The sequence below is a fragment of the Giraffa tippelskirchi genome, chromosome 2, assembly GCF_054371585.1.
Source record: "Giraffa tippelskirchi isolate mGirTip1 chromosome 2, T2T-mGirTip1v1.2.pri, whole genome shotgun sequence".
In the NCBI taxonomy this organism is placed as follows: domain Eukaryota; kingdom Metazoa; phylum Chordata; class Mammalia; order Artiodactyla; family Giraffidae; genus Giraffa; species Giraffa tippelskirchi.
Genome location: NC_137276.1, coordinates 92,160,998 through 92,182,273, shown reverse-complemented (window position 1 = coordinate 92,182,273; position 21,276 = coordinate 92,160,998). Strand labels below are relative to the sequence as shown.

Genomic DNA, 21,276 nt, shown 5'->3' with positions numbered 1-21,276 from the left:
CTGAGCCACCAGGAAAGCCCCATCAGTGGATACTAGATACTACTTGATACTACTTTATTTTACCCCAGATACAAAGAATATATCACCAGCTCCGCAGAACTTACTTTTGCAAGGTGATCCATCCCACAATCCACGCAGTTCTGGTGGGACTGTTCATCTTAGAGCTCAACTGTGCTATGACAGCCTGGGTGGCCCCATGACCCATGGTGAGGCAGCAAACCATGTATGGCACCCTACTTCCTTCTCTACAATGACTTGTCTAAGAATGTGGGCCGAGCAGGGTCAACAAAAGCTCCTCCATGGAATCAGAAACATAAAAGCTAAAAGAAAAAAAAAACTTCCTCTCTCCTGAGACTGAGCATTAGGATGCCAGTGTAGGCTATTCTGCCACCAGATAGAGCCAAAAGATGGGAAAAGGAGACAGAGCTCAGACGCCCTTCATTTGATCCCCTGAAAGCAGCTGTATTTGAAGCCAGAGTACTCCAGACTTTCCAGTTGTGCCAATCAATAAATGCCACTCTTTGCCTTAAGCTATTTTGAAAAGGGTTTCTAACACCTGCAACCATAAAAGACCTAGAATGGCACTGAACTAAGGCAAAAGTAACTCTTCACAAGAAACTGTTCTCATAAGAGAAATGCAAAATGAGAAATAGAAAATAAAGATGTAAATATTTACACATACATTTTTTTTCACATACATTTATTAATGCTCCCATAAAACCAGGTCCATCTCTTCCAGATCTAAGAGTCATTTTTCAGTGGCATATGATACAATTATCACTCCTTCCTTCTTGAAACACTTTCTTTACTTGGCTTCCACATCATCAGGGTAATGCTCTTTCCTTCCTTTCTGTCCATTTCTCCTGTCCTTTGCTGCCTCTCCTCCTCCGTAGTTGCTAGAGAATCCCTGTGTTCAGACCTTGGTCTTGATGGATTCTCTAGCCAAGCATGAACTATATAATTACATGAAGTCCCCCCACTTTAAAATAATCTACTGTGAAATGACTCCAAAATTTCTATAACCAGCCCCAGGCTTTCCCTAGAGCTCCAGAGTCATTATTTATCATTATACTAACTGGCTGGCCAGTATCTCCACCTGGATGTTTTCAGGTGCCTCAACTTTAATATGTTCAAAACAATTTTTGAATTTGCCACAAAATCCTGTACTTCCCCAAGAGATCCTCTTCTCATGAAACCACAAAACCACATACCCAGTTACACAAGCCAAATGCAGAGAAATCTTTAACTTCTTCCCTGTCCCCATGTCCTAATTACTCAATAAGTCTTGCTGGCTGTTCCTTCTATACATCCTAGATTCAACCACGTTTCCTCATCTCCAGTATCATTACCCTAGCTGCTGCTGCTGCTAAGTTGCTTCAGTCGTGTCTGACTCTGTGCGACCCCATAGATGGAAGCCCACCAGGCTCCCCTGTCCCTGGGATTCTCCAGGCAAGAATACTGGAGTGGGTTGCCATTTCCTTCTCCAATGCACGAAAGTGAAAAGTGAAAGTGAAGTCGCCTAGTCGTGTCCGACTCTTTAGCGACCCTATGGACTGCAGCCTACCAGGCTCCTCCGTCCATGGGATTTTCCAGGCAAGAGTATGGAGTGGGGTGCCATTGCCTTCTCCGTACTCTAGCTGAGCTTACCATATTCTGCTGTCTGAACTGCTGGGATAAGGACCAAACGAGTCCCTTGTGTCTACTATGGCCCTCTTCAGTCGATTCACCCAGTAGCCAGAATAAACTTAAAAATGCTAAGTTATGTCTTGAAATCATCCTCAAAAACTCCATTAGCTCCCCACTGACATTTAAAATAAAACCACTCAGGACTTCCCTGGTGATCCAGTGGTTAAGAACTCATCTTCCAATGCAAGAGACACAGGTTCAATCCCTGGTCCGGGAACTAAGATCCCACATGCCATGGAGCAACAGAGCCTGTTCTCCACAACTACTGAGCCCACAAGCCACACAAAACAAAGACCCAAGCACAGTCAAACAAGAAATAAATTAATTAAACTAAATAAAACACATACTGCTCACCCCCATTTTCGAGGCTCCCCATGATCTGGCACCTGCTCTCTGGCTTCACCTCCTACCACTTATGTGGCTTAGTTACTCTGTTCCACCTTGTCAACTGGTCATCTGCTGTTGTCTGATCAATCAAACTTTCTCCTGCCTCTACCTGGAATGCTCTTTCTCTAGATATTCACATGGCTGACTCCTTCCTCCTGGAATGAGACTGAAGAGCATCCGTCTGTCTAAATGACATTTCCTTAAAAAGGATGCTTCTGAATACCTTGTTGAAAGAGATCTCCACGTTGCTATCGCTTTCTCTCCTCTTACCCCGTTTTATTGTTCATCATAACAGGTATCATGAACATTACATATTTATCATCTCCTCTCACTACACTATAAATCCCAAGAAGGTAGGAGTCTGGAGTAGTGTTGAACATATTTATTTGCTGCAGAAAGATGGGGAGGGGAGAGATGAGAATGAATTGTTCATGGCGTTGTAAACTGATATGATCCCTCTAGTGAGTATCTCAACAAAATACATTAAAAGGCCACAAAAATGTGCTTATCTATTTCAGAATGGCTAGTGAGCTTTATCAGACATTCAGTCTACTTCAATTCTTTCCCCCGTGGTTATGCCCAGTCTGAGGCCTGACCTCCGCCATGTCCCCAATCCCAGGGAATCAGGAGAGGGTCAGCTCATCAAACAGCCCTCTCCCCCAAGGATGCTGGAGCAGGAAGAGAAACGAACAGCATACTCTTTGATGACGTCCAAATACACAAACGAAATAATGGGAGAATAGTTACCACTGGTTCAAATGCTTTTTTACTTTAAGGAAACAACTTTTAATACAGCAAACTGTACAGATGGCTAGGAAGATTTAAAGGACCTCTTTAAGCCAAAATATACTTGTTAGTTGAATGGCAGTCATCCTTTTTGCTCAGGATAACTTTTACATTCTCTTTTTCTTGGAGGAGAGAAAAACAAGGAAAATCCCTATACACAGACTAAAACTTTGCTTCTTCTTTCCCCCAAACAGCAGCTAAACAAATAGACACAAGAGCCACAGATTAAGGCAGCTGATATCTGATAATTTATCCTAAAAAAATTAATTATATGATAACAAAGCAAAGTCTGTATCTGCTTACAACTACTAGTGTGTGCTAAAAGCCAGACCAATAACTGGAAAGTAGAAGTTAGTGATCAGAGTGGGTGTTCTTATTTTTTTGATGCTCTTCTTTAGCTGTATAATGGATAGTATCTAGAAATATCTGTCTGTCTCACAAGATCTTTTTTCCACAATAACACTTGTCTCTCTGGTCATAACTAACCAAACTACTAGTGGGGATCAGACTAGAGCCGTGCCAGAGGTCCTCCCCAAGGAGTTTGAAGTTAGAGCTGAAATAAGCAGACAGGATCTGTCAGGCTACCTCCTCCCTTCCTTCATACTTCTCTCTGTGTCTCTCTTTCTCTGAACAGGCTGGTACTGTAACAAGTAGATTGAGATGCTGACTGACTGTGAACTCAGGAAGATACTTTGCAGAGAGACACACAGTAATGAAGCTAATGCACAGGAACAAACAGAGATGACACATGAAAACTAAATACGGCTTCAATTCCTGGTAGATTTCAAGTTTCTGGACCCAGATCTTTCTGAGGGTCTGCTCAATTCCTATGCTTGAATTCCTTGAGACATCCCTTTATCTGTATAATAAATTCCCTTTTGGTTTAAGGTAGCCCAAGCTGGTTTCTGTTACCTGCAATCAAAGAGTCCAAACTAATAATCTGGGAATAGTAATTATAATAAGTTATTTCCACATATGTTGTAGTATTTATTTTCTGGCATAATCCTTCCCCATAACTGGAAACAAATCCATTGGTATAATAACAATATAACTTGAAAGGAAGTAGATTCAGAAATGATAGTCTTAAACAAAAGAAGAAAAAAGAGTAACTTCCCCAAAACAACTGAAGTCGGGAATCACCTCAAGAAGCATAGCAGGCTGCTTCTTAACAACATCTGATTGCACACATTTTTAAGGGTAAATCCAGAAGAAAAAAACTGAGCCAAAGAAAACAGTGCTTTTTCTCAATAATGCCAAGTAACTCTCCAGCAAGCACCAAAGCAAATTTATTAACAGTACACAAAACAGGAGGTGGGTGGGAACATGGGAACATTTCTGGAGATAGCAATTTTGCAGCTGTTGAGTCAAAGCAACCTGGCAGCGGTTTGCAACAAGGCTACCATGGCTGTGAGAGACGAGCTTCGACAGCGTTAAAGTTCACATTCTCTTTCTTTGCAGAAACAAAAACAGGGATACACTGATGCCGGTAAACCGAATTTGATTAGACAAAATGGTGAAGAAAATGTGCATAGGAAAAAGTATAGCTCATTTTAGATATTTACATTTAAAACTTTACAAATACTTACATTTTTTGCCGTCATGTCAAACTGCATTCAATTTAAAATTCTGTAAAGCCATTAAAAAACAAATAAAAAAACTTCGTCTTCAATACTTCTTTAAAAGAACATCCTGTTAAAGGGAAAAAGAGGGAACAGTAATGTAATAGTCATCATAATAAGAAGCCACATTTATGTCATAATTACTATGTGATATTCATCGTTTTTTAATTACCTAAATTAATCCTCACAACAACACTACGAGATGTGGACCATTCTAACTGTCATTTTCCAGACAAAACTTGCAATTTAAAGATGTTAAATAATTCAACCAAACCAACTCAGCTAAGAAGTGACAGAGCCTGGACTTTGAAATATTATACTCTGCTGGTGTAGATAATCCACTGAAAGCAACACCAGGGATTCTGGGAGAAATAGCCAATTCCAGCACTGGGGCAGGAAATGCACAAGATAAACCCAGAACACTTTGAGTATCTAAAGTAAGGAATGACAGAGACGTATTAAAAGTATACAGGAGACAGCCTAGAGAGTCCACAACGTAAGGGGACAACTTAAGCCAGTTTAAAGGGGCAATTAAGCACCTAAGTACATACTAATAACAACAGACTGTAATAGATTCTAAACCCAATGAATAAAATAATAATCCAAGAGTTCACATTTATAGAAACAAATCACAAGGAAAGGAAACATCTTCTTTGCAATACAATTCCAACTAATACGTACAAAGAAATGAAGCAGTTAGAAAACCACCAATCTGTAAACACTGTGATATTAATGGATTAGTTAAGAATCACCAAAAGATGCTAAAATGATTAGATGAAATTTGGTGAGAAAAAGGATATTTATATAGTCTTGAAATATTTCCCTACAAGATACCTCTTACATCAAATTTTACAGTGAAGAAACCTGGCACATACCACTACAGCCAAGGTGATGAAAGCTACCTATGACCAATAACAGAATAAACCAACATCATGCATCTCCCCAGGTGCACTGTGATGGACACAGTATCGCTTCTGAGGTATTTCCTAAAATGTATAATCTAAATCTAATCATGAGGCAATGATGTTGACATGCAAATTGAGAGACATTCTATGAAACAGTAGCCTGAGTTCTTAAAAATATTAGTTTATCGTGAAAAACAGAGGAGAGCTGAAGAAACATTACAGATTTAAGACTAAAGTCATATGAAAATTACATTTAACGCATGATCCTGGACTGGACTTTGAATCACAAAAAATAACTGCTATGAAGACCATTATTGGGGCAACTGGAGAAAGTGAAACATGGTCTGCCGACTGGATAACTGCATTGTTTCATTTCCTGCTTCTGATCAGAGGATTGTGTGGTTTTTTTTTTTTTTTTTTTTTTAAGTGAATGGGCTTCCCTGGTGGCTCAGACAGGAAAGAATCTGCCTGCAATGCAGGAGACCCAGGTCTGACCCTGGGTTGGGATGATCCCCTGGAGAAGGGAATAGCTAGCTATCCACTCCAGTATTCTTGTATGGAGAACCTCCTGGACAGAGGAGCCTGGCGGGCTACAGTCCATGGAGTAGCAGAATCGGACACAACTAAGTGATTAACACTTTCACTTTTTCACTTTCCTCAACCTTAGAGAAAAATGCACCAAAAGGGTATGACAGAAGAAACATACTTTCAAATGATCAATAAATGTATATATAATTTGTATATATAGAGAAAGTAGGAGTGTTAAAGCACGTGTGGCAAAATGTTGACAAACTAGTGATTCTAGGTCAGGGGTATTCAAAAGGTCTTTGCGTATTTCTGCAACTTTTCTCTTATTTCAAAATTAAAACTTTAATAGGACATTCAAAGGGAAGAATAAAACTTAACCAACTATCTGTTATATCCTCTTCAGTGTTACAAATATGAGATAAATGTTCCTGAAATCCCATCTCATTCACTAAACCAGCAATACGCCAACTAAAACTACTACCTGCTGTCTCCTTCCCAGATGGGTTGGCCATGACATAATTCTGGTCAATGAAATATAAGCAGTCACTGTTAGGCTGGGCTACCAGATTCAGCTAAATGCCCCTTTCCCCTCTTTCTCATTTCTTCATTTTCAGAGAATGGCTGTAATGGTTACAGCTCCTTGTCTCTGAGCATCTGCTTCCTTACTATACTCAGTGTTCCATACGGGATTATATTTCCTAAGGACTGGGTTAGTGAGTGGCACTGGACACGACTGAGCGACTGAACTGAACTGAACTGTTACTCATGCAAACAACAAGAAATTAACAAGATGTTATTATTTCAACACACAGTAACAAGAGGCGACCAATAAAAACACATCTTAGCTACAGTAACTGAGCTTGATAAGACAAAACATAAGCATCTTCTCACCAGAGGTAAGCACAAACTGTAACTTCTAAATGTTACCTAAATGATAAATGCTTGAACTAGAGCCAAAGTACATGAGTATCTTAAGCACACATATATTAACATCACTGTACCTCAATCTCTTCATCTACAAAATAGTAGTAGCACAATACATCTACTTAATTAAATGAGTCAAGACGTGGAAAATAATTTGGACACTGCCTAGCAAAAGTACTCATTAATGTTAAGGAAAGAATGGCTCACTGACTTCTCATGACAAATTAAGGTCTCTTCCTCCAAAATAAATAATACATAATTCACACATAGTAGTAGTGATAAAGACCACAACATAAATCCAATTTCAAAGTAGGAAAAAAAAAAAAGCATTTAACTGTGGTTAAAAAAAAACAAACTCATCTAAAATAACAAAGGGTCAGCAATAACTTCATTCATTAATTTATCTACCTAGCCAACACTTACTGAACACACACTATGAGCAAAATACTAATCCAGACACTAGAGAGCTCCTAATAGATGAGAGAAACAGTAAGCATAGACCTTCAAGTGCAATTTAAATTATACAAAATTACATTAAGATAAATGTTATAAAAAGACATGGGACTATGACAAGATCTTCATTCAATTAAAAATGAAGAAGTATGCTGCACTGGCTTTGAGTGACAGCCTATAACCTTTCGATTTAAAAATGTACATTTCTAAGTATCTTTAAAGCTTTTTGTCTTTTTTCTACACTGTCTTTAATCTAAATGTTATTTACAACATATGACTTAAACCAAGGGCCTAGAAAGTAAATAAAGACAGCACAGAATGTTTCAACAAACAACTACCTTGGCAGTACTGGCGATTGTCAAAGATTAAACCAGTCATGTGCACTGATGCATTATGTTTCATCCAGACTCAACAATTGTACACTTCTTCCTGTCACCATGTTCTTCTGTTGGTTAAAAAAGTAAGTCGGATTTCTTCTTCCAGCTTCATGAGCACATTATGTCAAGCTCAAAAAGTCAATCTCAGTGACCTCACCATCTGCCATGATCTCTTGTCAGACTCAGACAATGCAACTTCCACAGATGGTCTCAAAAAGCAAGCCCCTTTCCTTTCCAATCACAACTTAGCAGCTGTGGGCACAAAGCCTTTTAAATTGGTACAACATTAATCAAAATATAAGGAGGAAAGCAAAAATAATTAAGAATACATTTACCGAACTAACGTCTCTTGAATCGAGATTTGTAGACTTTCTAACACTGCTGAAAAAGATGTTCCTAAAAATTAAAATTCCAGCAAAACCAGCTGAAACGGAAGACAAAGCATACTTAAATGGAAGATGGTAGTAATTTTAAATATACACTCATGTTTCAAAGTTTGGAAAATATATACAACAAAACAGGTAACAAATAGCAGCTATAATTCCACCTCTAAACTGCAACTACAGAGTTGCTTTTGATATAACTTCCTTCAGTATTCTCTTTTTGCACTCTAACTTTTGATAAAGGGGATTAATTAGAAGATATTTTCATAGGAAGTGACAGTGTATAACTTTTTTCTTAGGTGATGAGCATATCTATCGAAGTGATTCACATATACTCTCTCATTCAATTCATACTGCAACTCTATCAGATAAATGTTAGTACTGTTCACATTTTACAAATGATAAAACTAAGCTTTAGAAAGTTGAATTAATTTGCCCAATTAACCAGCTGTGCAAATGGCAATGCCAGAATATCAACCCAGGATCTCAGCCCAGCAGACATATTCTAAACTACTATGCTACTTTGTAAAATATATTTTACCTTGAAAATATGAAAAAATACATAATCATTATCACAATAAATCCATATACAGAAGGATAACTTACTTTACCAAAAATAATTCTTTTCATACAGGACAAATCATCCATCATTGGGTCAAGTTTTTCCCCTTTTTTAAAGGTACTGTTTCTAAATTTCAATATGAAATCTACAATTCTTTATTTTTCTGATTAGGTAGTAAAGTTCCCTTTTTAGAGCTATATAATATTCCTTTACATTGTTACACCGTAACTTATACCACCAGTCCTCTACTGGTGGACGATTAGATTTCCTACGTTTTCACACTGGTGACAATAATCACACTGTAATGACTGAGTCCTCAGTGTTTCATCTGCTCTCTGGTCACTTCATCAGCTCTGTGATGAACCACTTTCCCATACCCTTCTCTCATCTACGTCCACTGGCCTTCCTGTCTGTTCTGTTCCTGAAAGATACGCTCCTCCTGTCTCTAAGCCTCTGCCTGCTGTTCTCTCTGCCTGGAATTTTTCCCAGGCATTAAGTCTCCTTCCTTCAGATCTCTCTCAAATGTCACTTTCTCTCGGCAAAGCATCTGTCTACAATGCGGGAGACCCGGGTTCAATCCCTGGGTCGGGAAGATCTCCTGGAGTAGGAAATGGCAACCCACTCCGGTATTCTTGCCTGGAAAATCCCACGGATGGAGGAACCTGGTTGGCTACAGTTCATGGGGTCGCAAAGAGTAGGACACGACTGAGCGACTTCACTTTCACTTTTCTGGGCAATTGTAATTCTCCCACTACATAGACTAGGTTAGGGGTCTCTACTTAATAATGCTCTCCTACTTTCTCCTTTCCGAGTACACATCTGGTTGTCATTATCTATTTATTTGCGTGATAATCAGATTGCAGGCCATCTCTACAACTAAAGGGTGAATCATATGGGGGCAGGGACCCTCTGTCTTTTCACTTATCTTACATCCAGTGTCTGACACCTGGTTGGAACCCAAGAAATATTTGTTCTGCATTTGCTTTTTAAGTAATATTCTACTCAGTGCTCTGTGGTGATCTAAATGGGAAGGAAATCTAAAAAAGAGGGGATATATATATATACACACACACACACACGGCTGATTCACTTTGCTGTACAGCAGAAAATAACACAACATTGTAAAGCAACTATACATCAATAAAAATTAAAAATAAAAGAATCGTAAGTTTCAAAAAAGTAATATTCATTAGATTATGTACTCAATATTTTACTTATTTTCATGCTTATAAAAATATGATAATCTCATTTAATATGATTCGGCAGCAGAAAATGAAAATGAGAAGACACAAACATTGAGCACGTTCACACATCCAAACCAGCAGCACGCTGTGTGTCACTTTCCCATCATAAAGTGTTTGGGAGTTGGCATTATACCCGTGTTCATTAATTTCAAAAAATGCTATGAGAAAAGTTTTTATAATAGAATATATTTAATTTCACTGATGTTGAAGGTGAAAAGAACAGCAGCCAAGAGGGAAATTCAAAAAGAATTATTTACTAAAAGCTGCTCTTCTAAGGAACCATCAACATCTTACACTTAAAAAAAAAAAAAAAGATAATTGCTTTAATGCTCATTACTCACTTTTTAAATTGGGGTATAGTTGCTTTACAATGTTGCGTTAGTCTCCTCTACACAACAAAGTGAATCAACTATATGTACACATTCATCTTTCCCTCTTGGACCTCCCTCACAACCTGCATCATTGCTCATTTTTTTAATTGAAAAAAAAATTCTGTCTGGGTGTATATAAGCTTTTACCCAGGACTCTCCACAATGGCAAAAACTGGTTAGCAGTACAAGCAATCAATAACAACTCTGAACAGCTTCTACATATGTAAATACTGAATAGTATTATCTGAGCACTACTCATTTGGTTCACTTATTCAACAAATACTGCCAGCCTGCTGCACGTCAAACAACAGGTTGAGCATTAAAGATGCTTCAAGAAACAATGACAGTCTCTGCCTTCATGGAGCCTACATTTTAACTCTAAAGGCAGACATTCAGCAATGAACTCCCCAATTAACTATGTAACAACAATATACGATAAGTGGTGCTATAGAAACAAAGATACAAAGGAAGCATGAACAGGAAGGGTCTGGAACTCTGGTGGTTTTAGAGAAGATTCCTCTGAGGAAGTGAAGTTTGAACTCAGCTCAACAGACAAATGGAACAAACCAATGGCAGAGAAGGGGACTCACAGCCAGAGGGTGCAAACATCACAGGAAAATGCTCAGAGGAAGAAAAACACATGGCTAGTTCCAGGAGCTGAAGGAAGACCTATGTACCTGAAAACAAAGGGCAAGACGGAACAAGATGGAGAGATACGGATGCAAGCCCAATCATGCAGGATATTACTTTTGCTTTTCTTTTTAATTAAATTAGTGGGAAACCAGACTTCCATGGTGGTTTAGAATTTACCTGCCAATGCAGGGGACACGGGCTCAACCCCTGGTCTGGGAGGATCCCAAATCCTGCAGAGCAACTAAGTATGTGTTCTGCAACGAGAGAAGCTACCGCAGTGAAAGGCCTGTGCACCAGAACTAGAGAGTAGCCCCCGCTCACAGCAACTAGAGAAAGCCAAGCACAGCAACAAAGACCCAGTGCAGCCTAAAATAAATGAATACAAACATAAATTAATGGAAGCCTTGGAAAGATTTTAAGAGCTAAACATCTGAACCAGGGATATTAAGTTATATTTACTAAAGATTAAGTAAAAATTATGTGCTTTCTAATTTTTATCAACCGGCAATATCACATATGACATTCTATAATTCTTTGGAAACCGAAATACCCATTTCTTGACTACGCCCAATAAGCGTATATTCATCATCCACAATTCAATTATCTAACAAGCACCTTATTCTGCTGGAATAAAACTCAAAGTTCAGAAATAAGCCAAAAAAAAGTCCATAGCTCTCAAATTAGCTTTTACAAACCTAGTAACTCAAGTACATAGGCCTTTCTTCACCTGCTTGATTTTATTTAATATAAAATTCTTAACAAAATTTGCTTATCTCAATTTTCAGGCTACAAGCCAACAATACTCTGTAGAAAGGATGCACAAAACAGGGACAAATGGGCTAGGCCTTGTTATAGACGAGTACATTAAGTAATTGACAACTGGCAGATTAATAGTAAGGAAAAGTAGACATATTATTACATTTTGACAAGTAAATTCACTGAAATAGAATCCCTTCCTCATTTCCTGGCAAAACTGAATTAATGACATGTTCTTATACAAGCTTCCACAATAAAGCTGAAGGGATACTTTTGTTTCAAATATTTTCACAGGTAACATTTATTATTTCCTCTTAATCACCAAAAACAAAAATCTAAGAAAACTTATTTCTGCCCTGCCCAAAGAAGCAACATCAGAAATTACCCAAATTTAGAACAACATCATGTTTTAAGATCCTGCCAAGAATCTAATAGAAAGGCTCTTTATCAAGTGGTGTACTAGCCAAATTTTAAACCATTATTCAATTTATGCACAATGACTGCATGGATTAGATCCATGTTACCCATATGCTCTATAGCAAAGCCTTGTTTCCAGATAACTGTAGCTCCAGAAAAGTAATACAACTGTTAATATGTATCCTTCACTTGATACATCACAATAGGCTAGTTGAGGTTTTAAAACATCATTTGGGAATTCATGTAATTTACAGATACAGTATTGTACAAAAAACTAGGTCAGCATAAAATGTTCAACTCACCCAAGAGACCAATAAGAAAAGAAAAATGAGGCCAAACAAAAAGAAGCAACTGGTGAAGAAAACAGCACAGTTTCTAAACTTTTCTTTTTCCAGTTTTTCTTACATGTATTTGTGCTGATTCCCCTAAAAAACACAATGTTTTTTTCTAAATGTTTATCAATCCCATTTTACTTTATCTTTTGGCCATGACACGGCATGATCTTAGTTCCTCAACCTACTGGTATTAGGGTGAGCCCTAACCCAATATGACTCCTGTTCTTAAAAGAGAAAAGATACAAAGACACAACAGGAAGTTGGCCAGATGAAGAGAGAGGTAAAGACTGGATGCCTGCTGCCACAGTTGAGAAATGCCAGGGATACCAGAAGCTGAAAAAGGCAAGGAAGGCTCCTTCCTTTGGCTTCAGAGGGAGGGTGGTCCCGCCAACACTTCAACTCAAGACTTCTAGTGTGCAGAACAGTGACAGAATCAATTCCTGTTGCTATAAGCCACCCAGTGTGTGGCACTTTGTTATGGCAGCCCTAAAAAACAAATATAATAGGTTTTACACATTTACTGTTGTAGTCGTTCCTAGAGTTTTTGTTTAGTTTGTTTTAGGGATTTTTTAATCTGATTTTTATTCTGGCTCTCTGTATCTTCCAAGCTTTTTGTACATATGGATTTCTACTGATTAATTTTATACAGCACGATATAACTGAATTTTCTTTAAAAAAAAAACTTTCATTGGCTGCACCCAGCTTAGTTGCAGTATGTGGGATCTAGTTCCCTGACCAGGAATCAAACCCCAATCCCCTGCAATGGGAGCACAGAGGACCCCCTGCAGATCCCCTGCATTAGCCATTGGACCACTAGGGAAGTCCCTGAATACTCTTTTTAACTGTAGTAGTTTTTCGGTTGACTATTCTGGGTTTTTCAGATATACAACCATATGAAAATAGGGACTGTTTCAAGTCTGTACAACAACAGAATAAGCCATCGCTCTCTCAAAGTACAAATCTCTCCCTCAACTTCCCACACAGATATAAAATAAACAAGGAGAATAAATAAAACCACAACAGAACCCATGCCTCAACCTTATCATTACCAGAAGACAGAGATCACAACAACATTCAAATTACCTATAAGTAGAGGGAAAAAAGAAATAAATTCCATAAGAAATCCAACTGCCTACCTTCTGCATAGTTCATAGCCCTAGTGATGTGGAAGTATCTAGAAACTTCTGGATCAACTGTAGTACCCTCTGAGAAACCGCTTCTGGAGGAGATGCAAGAGAAGAGATGGTATCTCTTGGAGACAAGGAAATGAGTGGAAAGATGGCAGTAAGAGGCGGGAAATTAAGGATGCTGCAGAAAGGAAATGGAAACAAAACATACCAAACCTTTCTCTACCCTCTTTCCTGATCAACACCACAAGTTCCTAAAAGATACTGGAAGGAAAGGGAAGAGTGACAATAGAACTCTCAAACAAGGAACTCTATCCACAAAACGAACAGACACTACAACACAAAAAGTGCTAGAAAACGTCTGAAAAACAAAAATGGAAGCTTTCGTGTCAATGGTTTTCTCCCTACAAATCAACCATGAAGTTGGAAAAACTTGTAACATCCATCTACTTTTGAATTCAGTTCAGTTGCTCAGTCATGTCCAACTCTTTGCGACCCCATGGACTGCAGCACGCCAGGCTTTCCTGTCCATCGCCAACTCCAGAGCTTGCTCAAACTCATGTCCATCGAGTCAGTGATGCCATTCAACCATCTCATCCTCTGTCGTCCCCTTCTCCTCCCACCTTCAATCTTTCCCAGCATCAGGGACTTTTCCAAGGAGTCAGTTCTTCACATGAGGTGGCCAAAGTATTAGAGTTTCAGCTTCAGCATCAGTCCTTCCAATGAATATTCAGGACTGATTTCCTTTAGGATTCACTGGTTGGATCTCCTTGCAGTCCAAGGGACTTTCAAGAGTCTTCTCCAACACCACAGTTCAAAAGCATCAATTCTTCGGTGCTCAGCTTTCTTTATAGTCCACCTCTCACATCCATACATGACTACTGGAAAAACTATAGCCTTGACTAGATGGACCTTTGTTGGTAAAGTAACGTCTCTGCTTTTTAATATGCTGTCTAGGTTGATCATAACTTTCCTTCCAAGGAGTAAGTGTCTTTTAATTTCATGGCTGCCGTCACCATCTGCAGTGATTTTGGAGCCCAAAAAATAAAGTCTGTAACTGTCTTCATTGTTTCCCCATCTATTTGCCATGAAGTGATGCGACTGGATGCCATGATCTTCATTTTCTGAATGTTGAGTTTTAAACCAGCTTTTTCCCTCTCCTCTTTCCCTTTCATCAAGAGGCTCTTTAGTTCTTCACTTTCTGCCAGAAGGGTGGTGTCGTCTGCATATCTGAGGTTATTGATCAAAAAAGATTTTACAGATGTTAAAGAAAAAGCCCCTAAGTCAGAAATAAAAAAACTAAGTATCAAAACAGACAAAACCAAAGATAGGGATGCAATGAAGTTCATGGTAAATATAATTAACACTGCTGTATATTATATACGCAAGTTGTCAAGAGAGTAAATCCTAAGAGTTCTCATCACAAGGAAAAATAAAAAATCTTTTTTCTATTTCCTTAACATTGTATCTATATGAGATGATGGATGACTATATAAAACTAAACTTACTGTGGTAATCATTTTGTGATGTATGCAAGTCAAACCATTTTGCTGTGTACCTTAAACTTACACAGCACTGTGTGTCAATTACATCTCAATAAAACTGGAAGAAAAAATGGAAATGATATTAAATACAGTTGACTGTAGTGTAGGAAAAATCATCACATAAAATCATTGAAAAATGAAAGCTAAATTATATGGCACACGGTGGGGAACAGATTTTAATGAAAACTAATAAAGGATGTTAAAAGTAAGGAGAGAAACAATAAAGAGAATGAAAATGAAATTAAGAAACAAAATAATCAGAGAGAAATTGGCTAACGAGATGACAGGCAAAAGTGACAGAACATCGCTGGTGTCCCTGACGAAGAAACTCAAAACAATGAATCAGCACTAAAACTATGAAACAAGAAAAATTTCCAGAAATAAAAGATCTGAATCTACATGTTCAAAAGGCCTACCAGATACCTGGGAAAACTGACCCAGAATGAGCAACTATAACACATATCCTTGGAATATTGTTTAAAGGAAAAAAGAAAAAAATAAAACATAACACTCTGGTGCATTCAGACAAAAAGATAAATAATTTACAAAGGCAAACGAAGTAGACTATATCAAATGACTCGAAAATAACATATAAAGCAAGAAAACAGCATTTTCAAGAAATGTAAAGGAAAGAAAATGTAAACCGAGGATATTGTATCCTGCCAAACTGTACTTCAAGTTCCAGGGACATCAAAAAACAACTTCGGGGATAATCTCCTTGATACTGGTCTTGGCAATAAGTTTTTTGACCTGGTACCAAAAGCAAAGGCAACAAAAGCAAAAATAAACAAGTGGGACTATATCAGACTAAAAACTTTCTACAAAGCAAAAGAAATCATCAACTTGCAAATCATTTATCTGGTAAGTTAATATCTAAAATATATAAAGAACACACACAATTCAGGGACTTTCCTGGTGGTCCACTGGTTAAGAATCCGCCTTGCAATGCAGAGGACACAGGTTCGATCTCTGGTCAGGGAATTAAAATTCCCACATGCCTCAGAGCAACTAAGCCCACGTGTCACAACTAGAAAGTCTGTGTGCTGCACAGATCCTCATGATGCAACAAAGACCCCGAGTGCCGCAACTAAGACCTCACAGAACCAAATTAAAAAAAAAAACCTCATACGATAGCAAAAAAAAAAAATCCAAGTAACCAGATTAAAAAATGGGCAAAGAAGACACACAAATGATCAAGAGATATACAAATAGTTGCTCAACAATACTAGACATCAAGGAAATGCAAATCAAAACCAAAATGAGGTATCACTTCACACCTGTTAGAATACCTACTATGTAAGTGTTGGCAAGGATGTAGAGAAAAGAGAACCCTCATGTACTGTTGACGGGAATGTAAATTGGTTCAGTCCCTATGGAAAACAGCATGAAGCTTCCTCAAAAAATTAAAAATAGAACTACCATATGATCCAGCAATTCCACTTCTGGGCATGTGTCTGAAGGAGGCAAAATAACTCTCTCAAAGAGATATCTGCACCCCCATGTTAACTGCAGCATTATTTATAATAACCAAGACATGGAAACAACCTAAGGGTGCACTAATGAATGAATGGATAAATAAAATCTGGTATAGACATAATGGAATATCATTCAACCACAAAAAAGAAAGAAATCCCATCATTTGCAATAACACAGATGCACCGTGAGGGTATTATCCTAAGCAGAATAAATCAAACAGAGAAAGACAAACACTGTATGATCTCACTTACATGTGGAATCTTCAAAAACTTGACTCATAGAAAAAGCAGATTAATGGTTGATAGGGGACAGTGGGAAGGGGAAACTGGGTGAAGGTAGTCAAAGGTACAAACTTCTAGTTATAAGACAACTAAGTTCTGGGATATAATGTACTGCATGGTGACTACAGTTAACACTGTATTGCATAGCTGAAATTTGCTTAAAAGAGTACATCTTAAAAGTCCTCATCACAAGAAATACATGTTTTTACTTACATGAACTGATAAACTAAACTCATGTGTGGTCATCATTTTGCAACATAAACTTGTACATTGTGCACCTTTACATTCACACAATGTTATATGTCGATTCAGTTCAGTTCAGTCACTCAGCCATGTCCGACTCTTCGTGACCCCATGGACCACAGCACGCCAGGCCTCCCTGTCCATCACCAACTCCCAGAGTCTACTAAAACTCAGTCTCCCTTCAGTTGGTAATGCCATCTAACCATCTCATCCTCTGTAGTCCCCTTCTCCTACCACCTTCAATCTTTCCCAGCATCAGGGTCTTTTCAAATGGGTCACCTCTTCACATCAGGTGGCCAAAGTATTGGAGTTTCAGCTTCAACATCAGTCCTTCCAATGAACACTCAGGACTGATCTCCTTTAGGACGGACTGGTTGGATCTCCTTGCAGTCCAAGGGACTCTCAAGAGTCTTCTCCAATACCACATTTCAAAAGCATCAATTCTTTGGCACTCAGCTTTCTTTATACTCCAAAATATACAGAGTGAGACTTTATAGTCTCACATTCATACATGTCTACTGGAAAAACCATAGCCTTGACAAGACGGACCTTTGTTGGCAAAGTAGTGTCTCTGTTTTTTAATATGCTGTCTAGATTGGTCATAACTTTCCTTCCAAGGAGTAAGCGTCTTTTAATTTCATGGCTGCAGTCACCATCTGCACTGATTTTGGAGCCCAAAAAGATAAAGTCAGCCACTGTTTCCCCAACTATTTGCCATGAAGTGATGAGACCAGATGCCATGATCTTAGTTTTCTGAATGTTGAGCTTTAAGCCAACTTTTTCACTCTCCTCTTTCACTTTCATCAAGAAACTTTTTAGTTCTTCTTCACTTTCTGCCATAAGGGTGGTGTCATCTGCATATCTGAGATTATTGATATTTCTTCCAGCAATCTTGATACCAACTTGTGCTTCCTCCAGCCCAGCGTTTCTCATGATGTACTCTGCATGTAAGTTAAATAAGCAGGGTGACAATATACAGCTTGATCTGCTTCTTTCTCGATCTGGAACAAGTCTGTTGTTCCATGTCCAGTTCTAACTGTTGCTTCATGACCTGCACACAGATTTCTCAAGAGGCAGGTCAGGTGGTCCTGTATTCCCATCTCTTTCAGAATTTTCCACAGTTTGCTGTGATCCACACAGTCAAAGGCTTTGGTGTAGTCAATAAAGCAAACGTAGATTTTTTCTGGAACTCTCGATGATCCATTGGATGTTGGCAATTTGATCTCTGGTTCCTCTGCCTTTTCTAACTCCAGCTTGAACATCTGGAAGTTCACGGTTCACATATTGCTGAAGACTGGCTTGGAGAATTTTGAGCAATACTTTACCAGCGTGTGAGATAAGTGCAACTGTGTGGTAGTTTGAGCATTCTTTGGCATTGCCTTTCCTAGGGATTGGAATGAAAACTGACCTTTTCCAGTCCTGCGGCCACTGCTGAGTTTTCCAGATTTGCTGGCATATTGACTGCAGCACTTTCACAGCATCATCTTTAGGATTTGAAATAGCTCAACTGGAATTCCCTCACCTCCACTAGCTTTGTTTGTAGTGATGCTTCCTAAGGCCCACTTGACTTCACATTCCAGGATGTCTGGCTCTAGGTGAGTGATCACACCATTCTGATATCTGGATCGTGAAGATCTTTTTTATACAGTTCTTCTTTGTATTCTTGCCACCTCTTCTTAATATCTTCTGCTTCTGTTAGGTCCATACCATTTCTGTCCTTTATCCAGCCCATCTTTGCATGAAATGTTCCCCTGGTATCTCTGATTGTCTTGAAGAGATCTCTAGTCTTTCCCATTCTACTGTTTTCCTCTATTTCTTTGCACTGAATACTGAGGAAGGCTTTCTTATCTCTCCTTGCTAATCTTTGGAACTCTGCATTCAAATGGGTTTATCTTTCCTTTTCTCCTTTGCTTTTCGCTTCCCTTCTTTTTACAGCTATTTGTAAGGCCTCCTCAGACAATCATTTTGCCTTTTTGCATTTCTTTTGCTTGGGGATGGTCTTGATCCCTGTCTCCTGTACAATGTCACGAACCTCTGTCCACAGTTCATCAGGCACTATGTCTATCAGATCTAGTCCCTTAAATATATTTCTCACTTCCACTGTATAATCGTAAGGGATTTGATTTAGATCATATATGAATGGTCTAGTGGTTTTCCCTACTTTCTTCAATTTAAGTCTGAATTTGGCAATAAGGAGTTCATGATCTGAGCCATAGTCAGCTCCCGGTCTTATTTTTGCTGACTGTATAGAACTTCTACATCTTTGGCTGCAAAGAATATAATCAGTCTGATTTTGGTATTGACCGTCTGGTGATGTCCATGTGTAGTCTTCTCTTGTGTTGTTGGAAGAGGGTGTTTGCTATGACCAGTGCGTTCTCTTGGCAAAACTCTCAATATAACTGGAAAAAAAAATAGTTTGAATGGGAATACTATCAATGTGCACCCCTTCTGAGCAAACTGTTGGAGAATGACCTATGTCCTATGAAAACATGCCTGGGTAAATTTCACAAGAAGACAAGCACCGAACATGTTATATGTTTAATTGTAGAGGTAAAACTAAAACAAGATTGAAGTCAAACATTATCTTTTCTGCCAAAGAATAAAGAATGCAACTAGAAACTGAAAGGAGAGAGTTCCCTGGTGGCCTAGTGGTTAGGATTCGGGATTTCACTGCTGCGGCCTGAGTTGCTGGTCAAAGAAGTGAGATCCCTCCAGCCGTGCAGAGAGCCAAGAATTTTTCAAAACACTGACAGGTAAGAGGACAGAAAAGGAGGAAAATAGAATAAGATCACTGACTGTTATATAGTTAATAGGTAGGAGTCAAATGATACCATTTAAAACTGACTAAAAAGTAAAGTAAGAGAAAAGATTAAGGGCACTATAAAAATGACTAACATAAATGATGCTATTAAAATAAAGATACATCGGTCATTTGATAGGGATCACATTTAATTTGTAGATTGTGTTTGGTAGTATAGTCACTTTCACAATATTGATTCTTCCTACCCAGGAACATGGAATATCTCTCCCTCTGTTTACATCATCTTTGCTTTCTTTCATCAGTGTCTTATAATTTTGTGTACAGTTCTTTTGTCTCCTTAGGTCAGTTTATTCCGAGATATTTAATTCTTTTTGTTGCAATGGTGAATGGGATTGATTCCTGAATTTCTCTCTCTGATTTTTCATTGTTAGTATATACAAATGCAAGTGATTTCTGTGTATTCATTTTGTATCCTGCAACTTTGCTAAATTCACTGATTAGCTCTAGTAACTTTCTGATACTATCTTTAGGATTTTCTATGTACAGTATCATGTCATCTGCAAACAATGAGCACTTCACTTCTTTTCCGATCTGGATTCCTTTTCTTTCTTTTTCCTCTCTGATTGCTGTAGCTAGGACTTCTAGAACTATGTTGAATAACAGTGGTGGAAGTGGACACCCTTGTCTTGTTCCTGATGTTAGGGGGAATGCTTTCAGTTTTTCACCATTGAGAATAATACTTGCTATAGGCTAATCATATATGGCCTTTACTATGTTGAGGTAGGTTCCTTCTATGCCCATTTTTTGAAGAGTTTTAATCATAAATGGATGCTGAATTTTTTCAAAGGTTTTTTCTGCATCTATTGAGATTATCATATGGTTTGTATCTCTAAATTTGTTAGTATGGTGTATCACATTGACTGATTTGCGTATATCGAAGAATCCTTCCTTCCTTGGAATAAATCCGACTTGATCATGGTGTATGAGCTTTTTGATGTGTTGCTGAATTCTGTTTGCTAAAATTTTGTTAAGGATTTTTTCATCTATGTTCATCAGGGATATTATATTGGCCTGCAGTTTTCTTTTTTTGTGTTGTCTTTGTCTAGTTTTGGTATCAGGTTGATGGTGGCCTTGTAGAATGAGTTTGGAAGTGTTCCTTCCTCTGCAATTTTCTGAGAGTTTTAGAAGGATAGGCATTAGCTCTTCTCTAAATGTTTGACAGAATTCTCCTGTGAAGCCATCTGGTCCTGGGCTTTTGTTTTTGGGGAGATTTTTTTATCACAGCTTCTATTTCAGTGCTTTTAATTGTGTTGTTCATAATTTCTATTTCTTCCTGGTTCAGTCTTGGAACACTGAACTTTTCTAAGAATCTGTCCATTTCTACCAGGTTATCCATTTTATTGCCATATAGTTGTTCATAATAGTCTCTTATGATCCTTTGTATTTCTGCATTATCTGCTATACTCTCTCCTTTTTCA

At 38.2% G+C, this 21,276-nt stretch overlaps 1 protein-coding gene across 4 annotated transcripts in view; it reads right to left on the bottom strand.

The window, feature by feature from the left end:
* Nucleotides 1–21,276, bottom strand: part of TFDP2 (transcription factor Dp-2) — a 180,950-nt gene that overhangs the window by 127,275 nt on the left and 32,399 nt on the right. For all 4 annotated transcript variants that reach the window (XM_081569580.1, XM_081569585.1, XM_081569581.1 and 1 more), the window contains exon 2: nucleotides 4,446–4,548. In XM_081569580.1, the coding sequence (XP_081425706.1) occupies nucleotides 4,446–4,472 (27 nt within the window). In that variant the 5' untranslated portion in view covers nucleotides 4,473–4,548. The remainder of the gene's footprint in view (nucleotides 1–4,445; nucleotides 4,549–21,276) is intronic.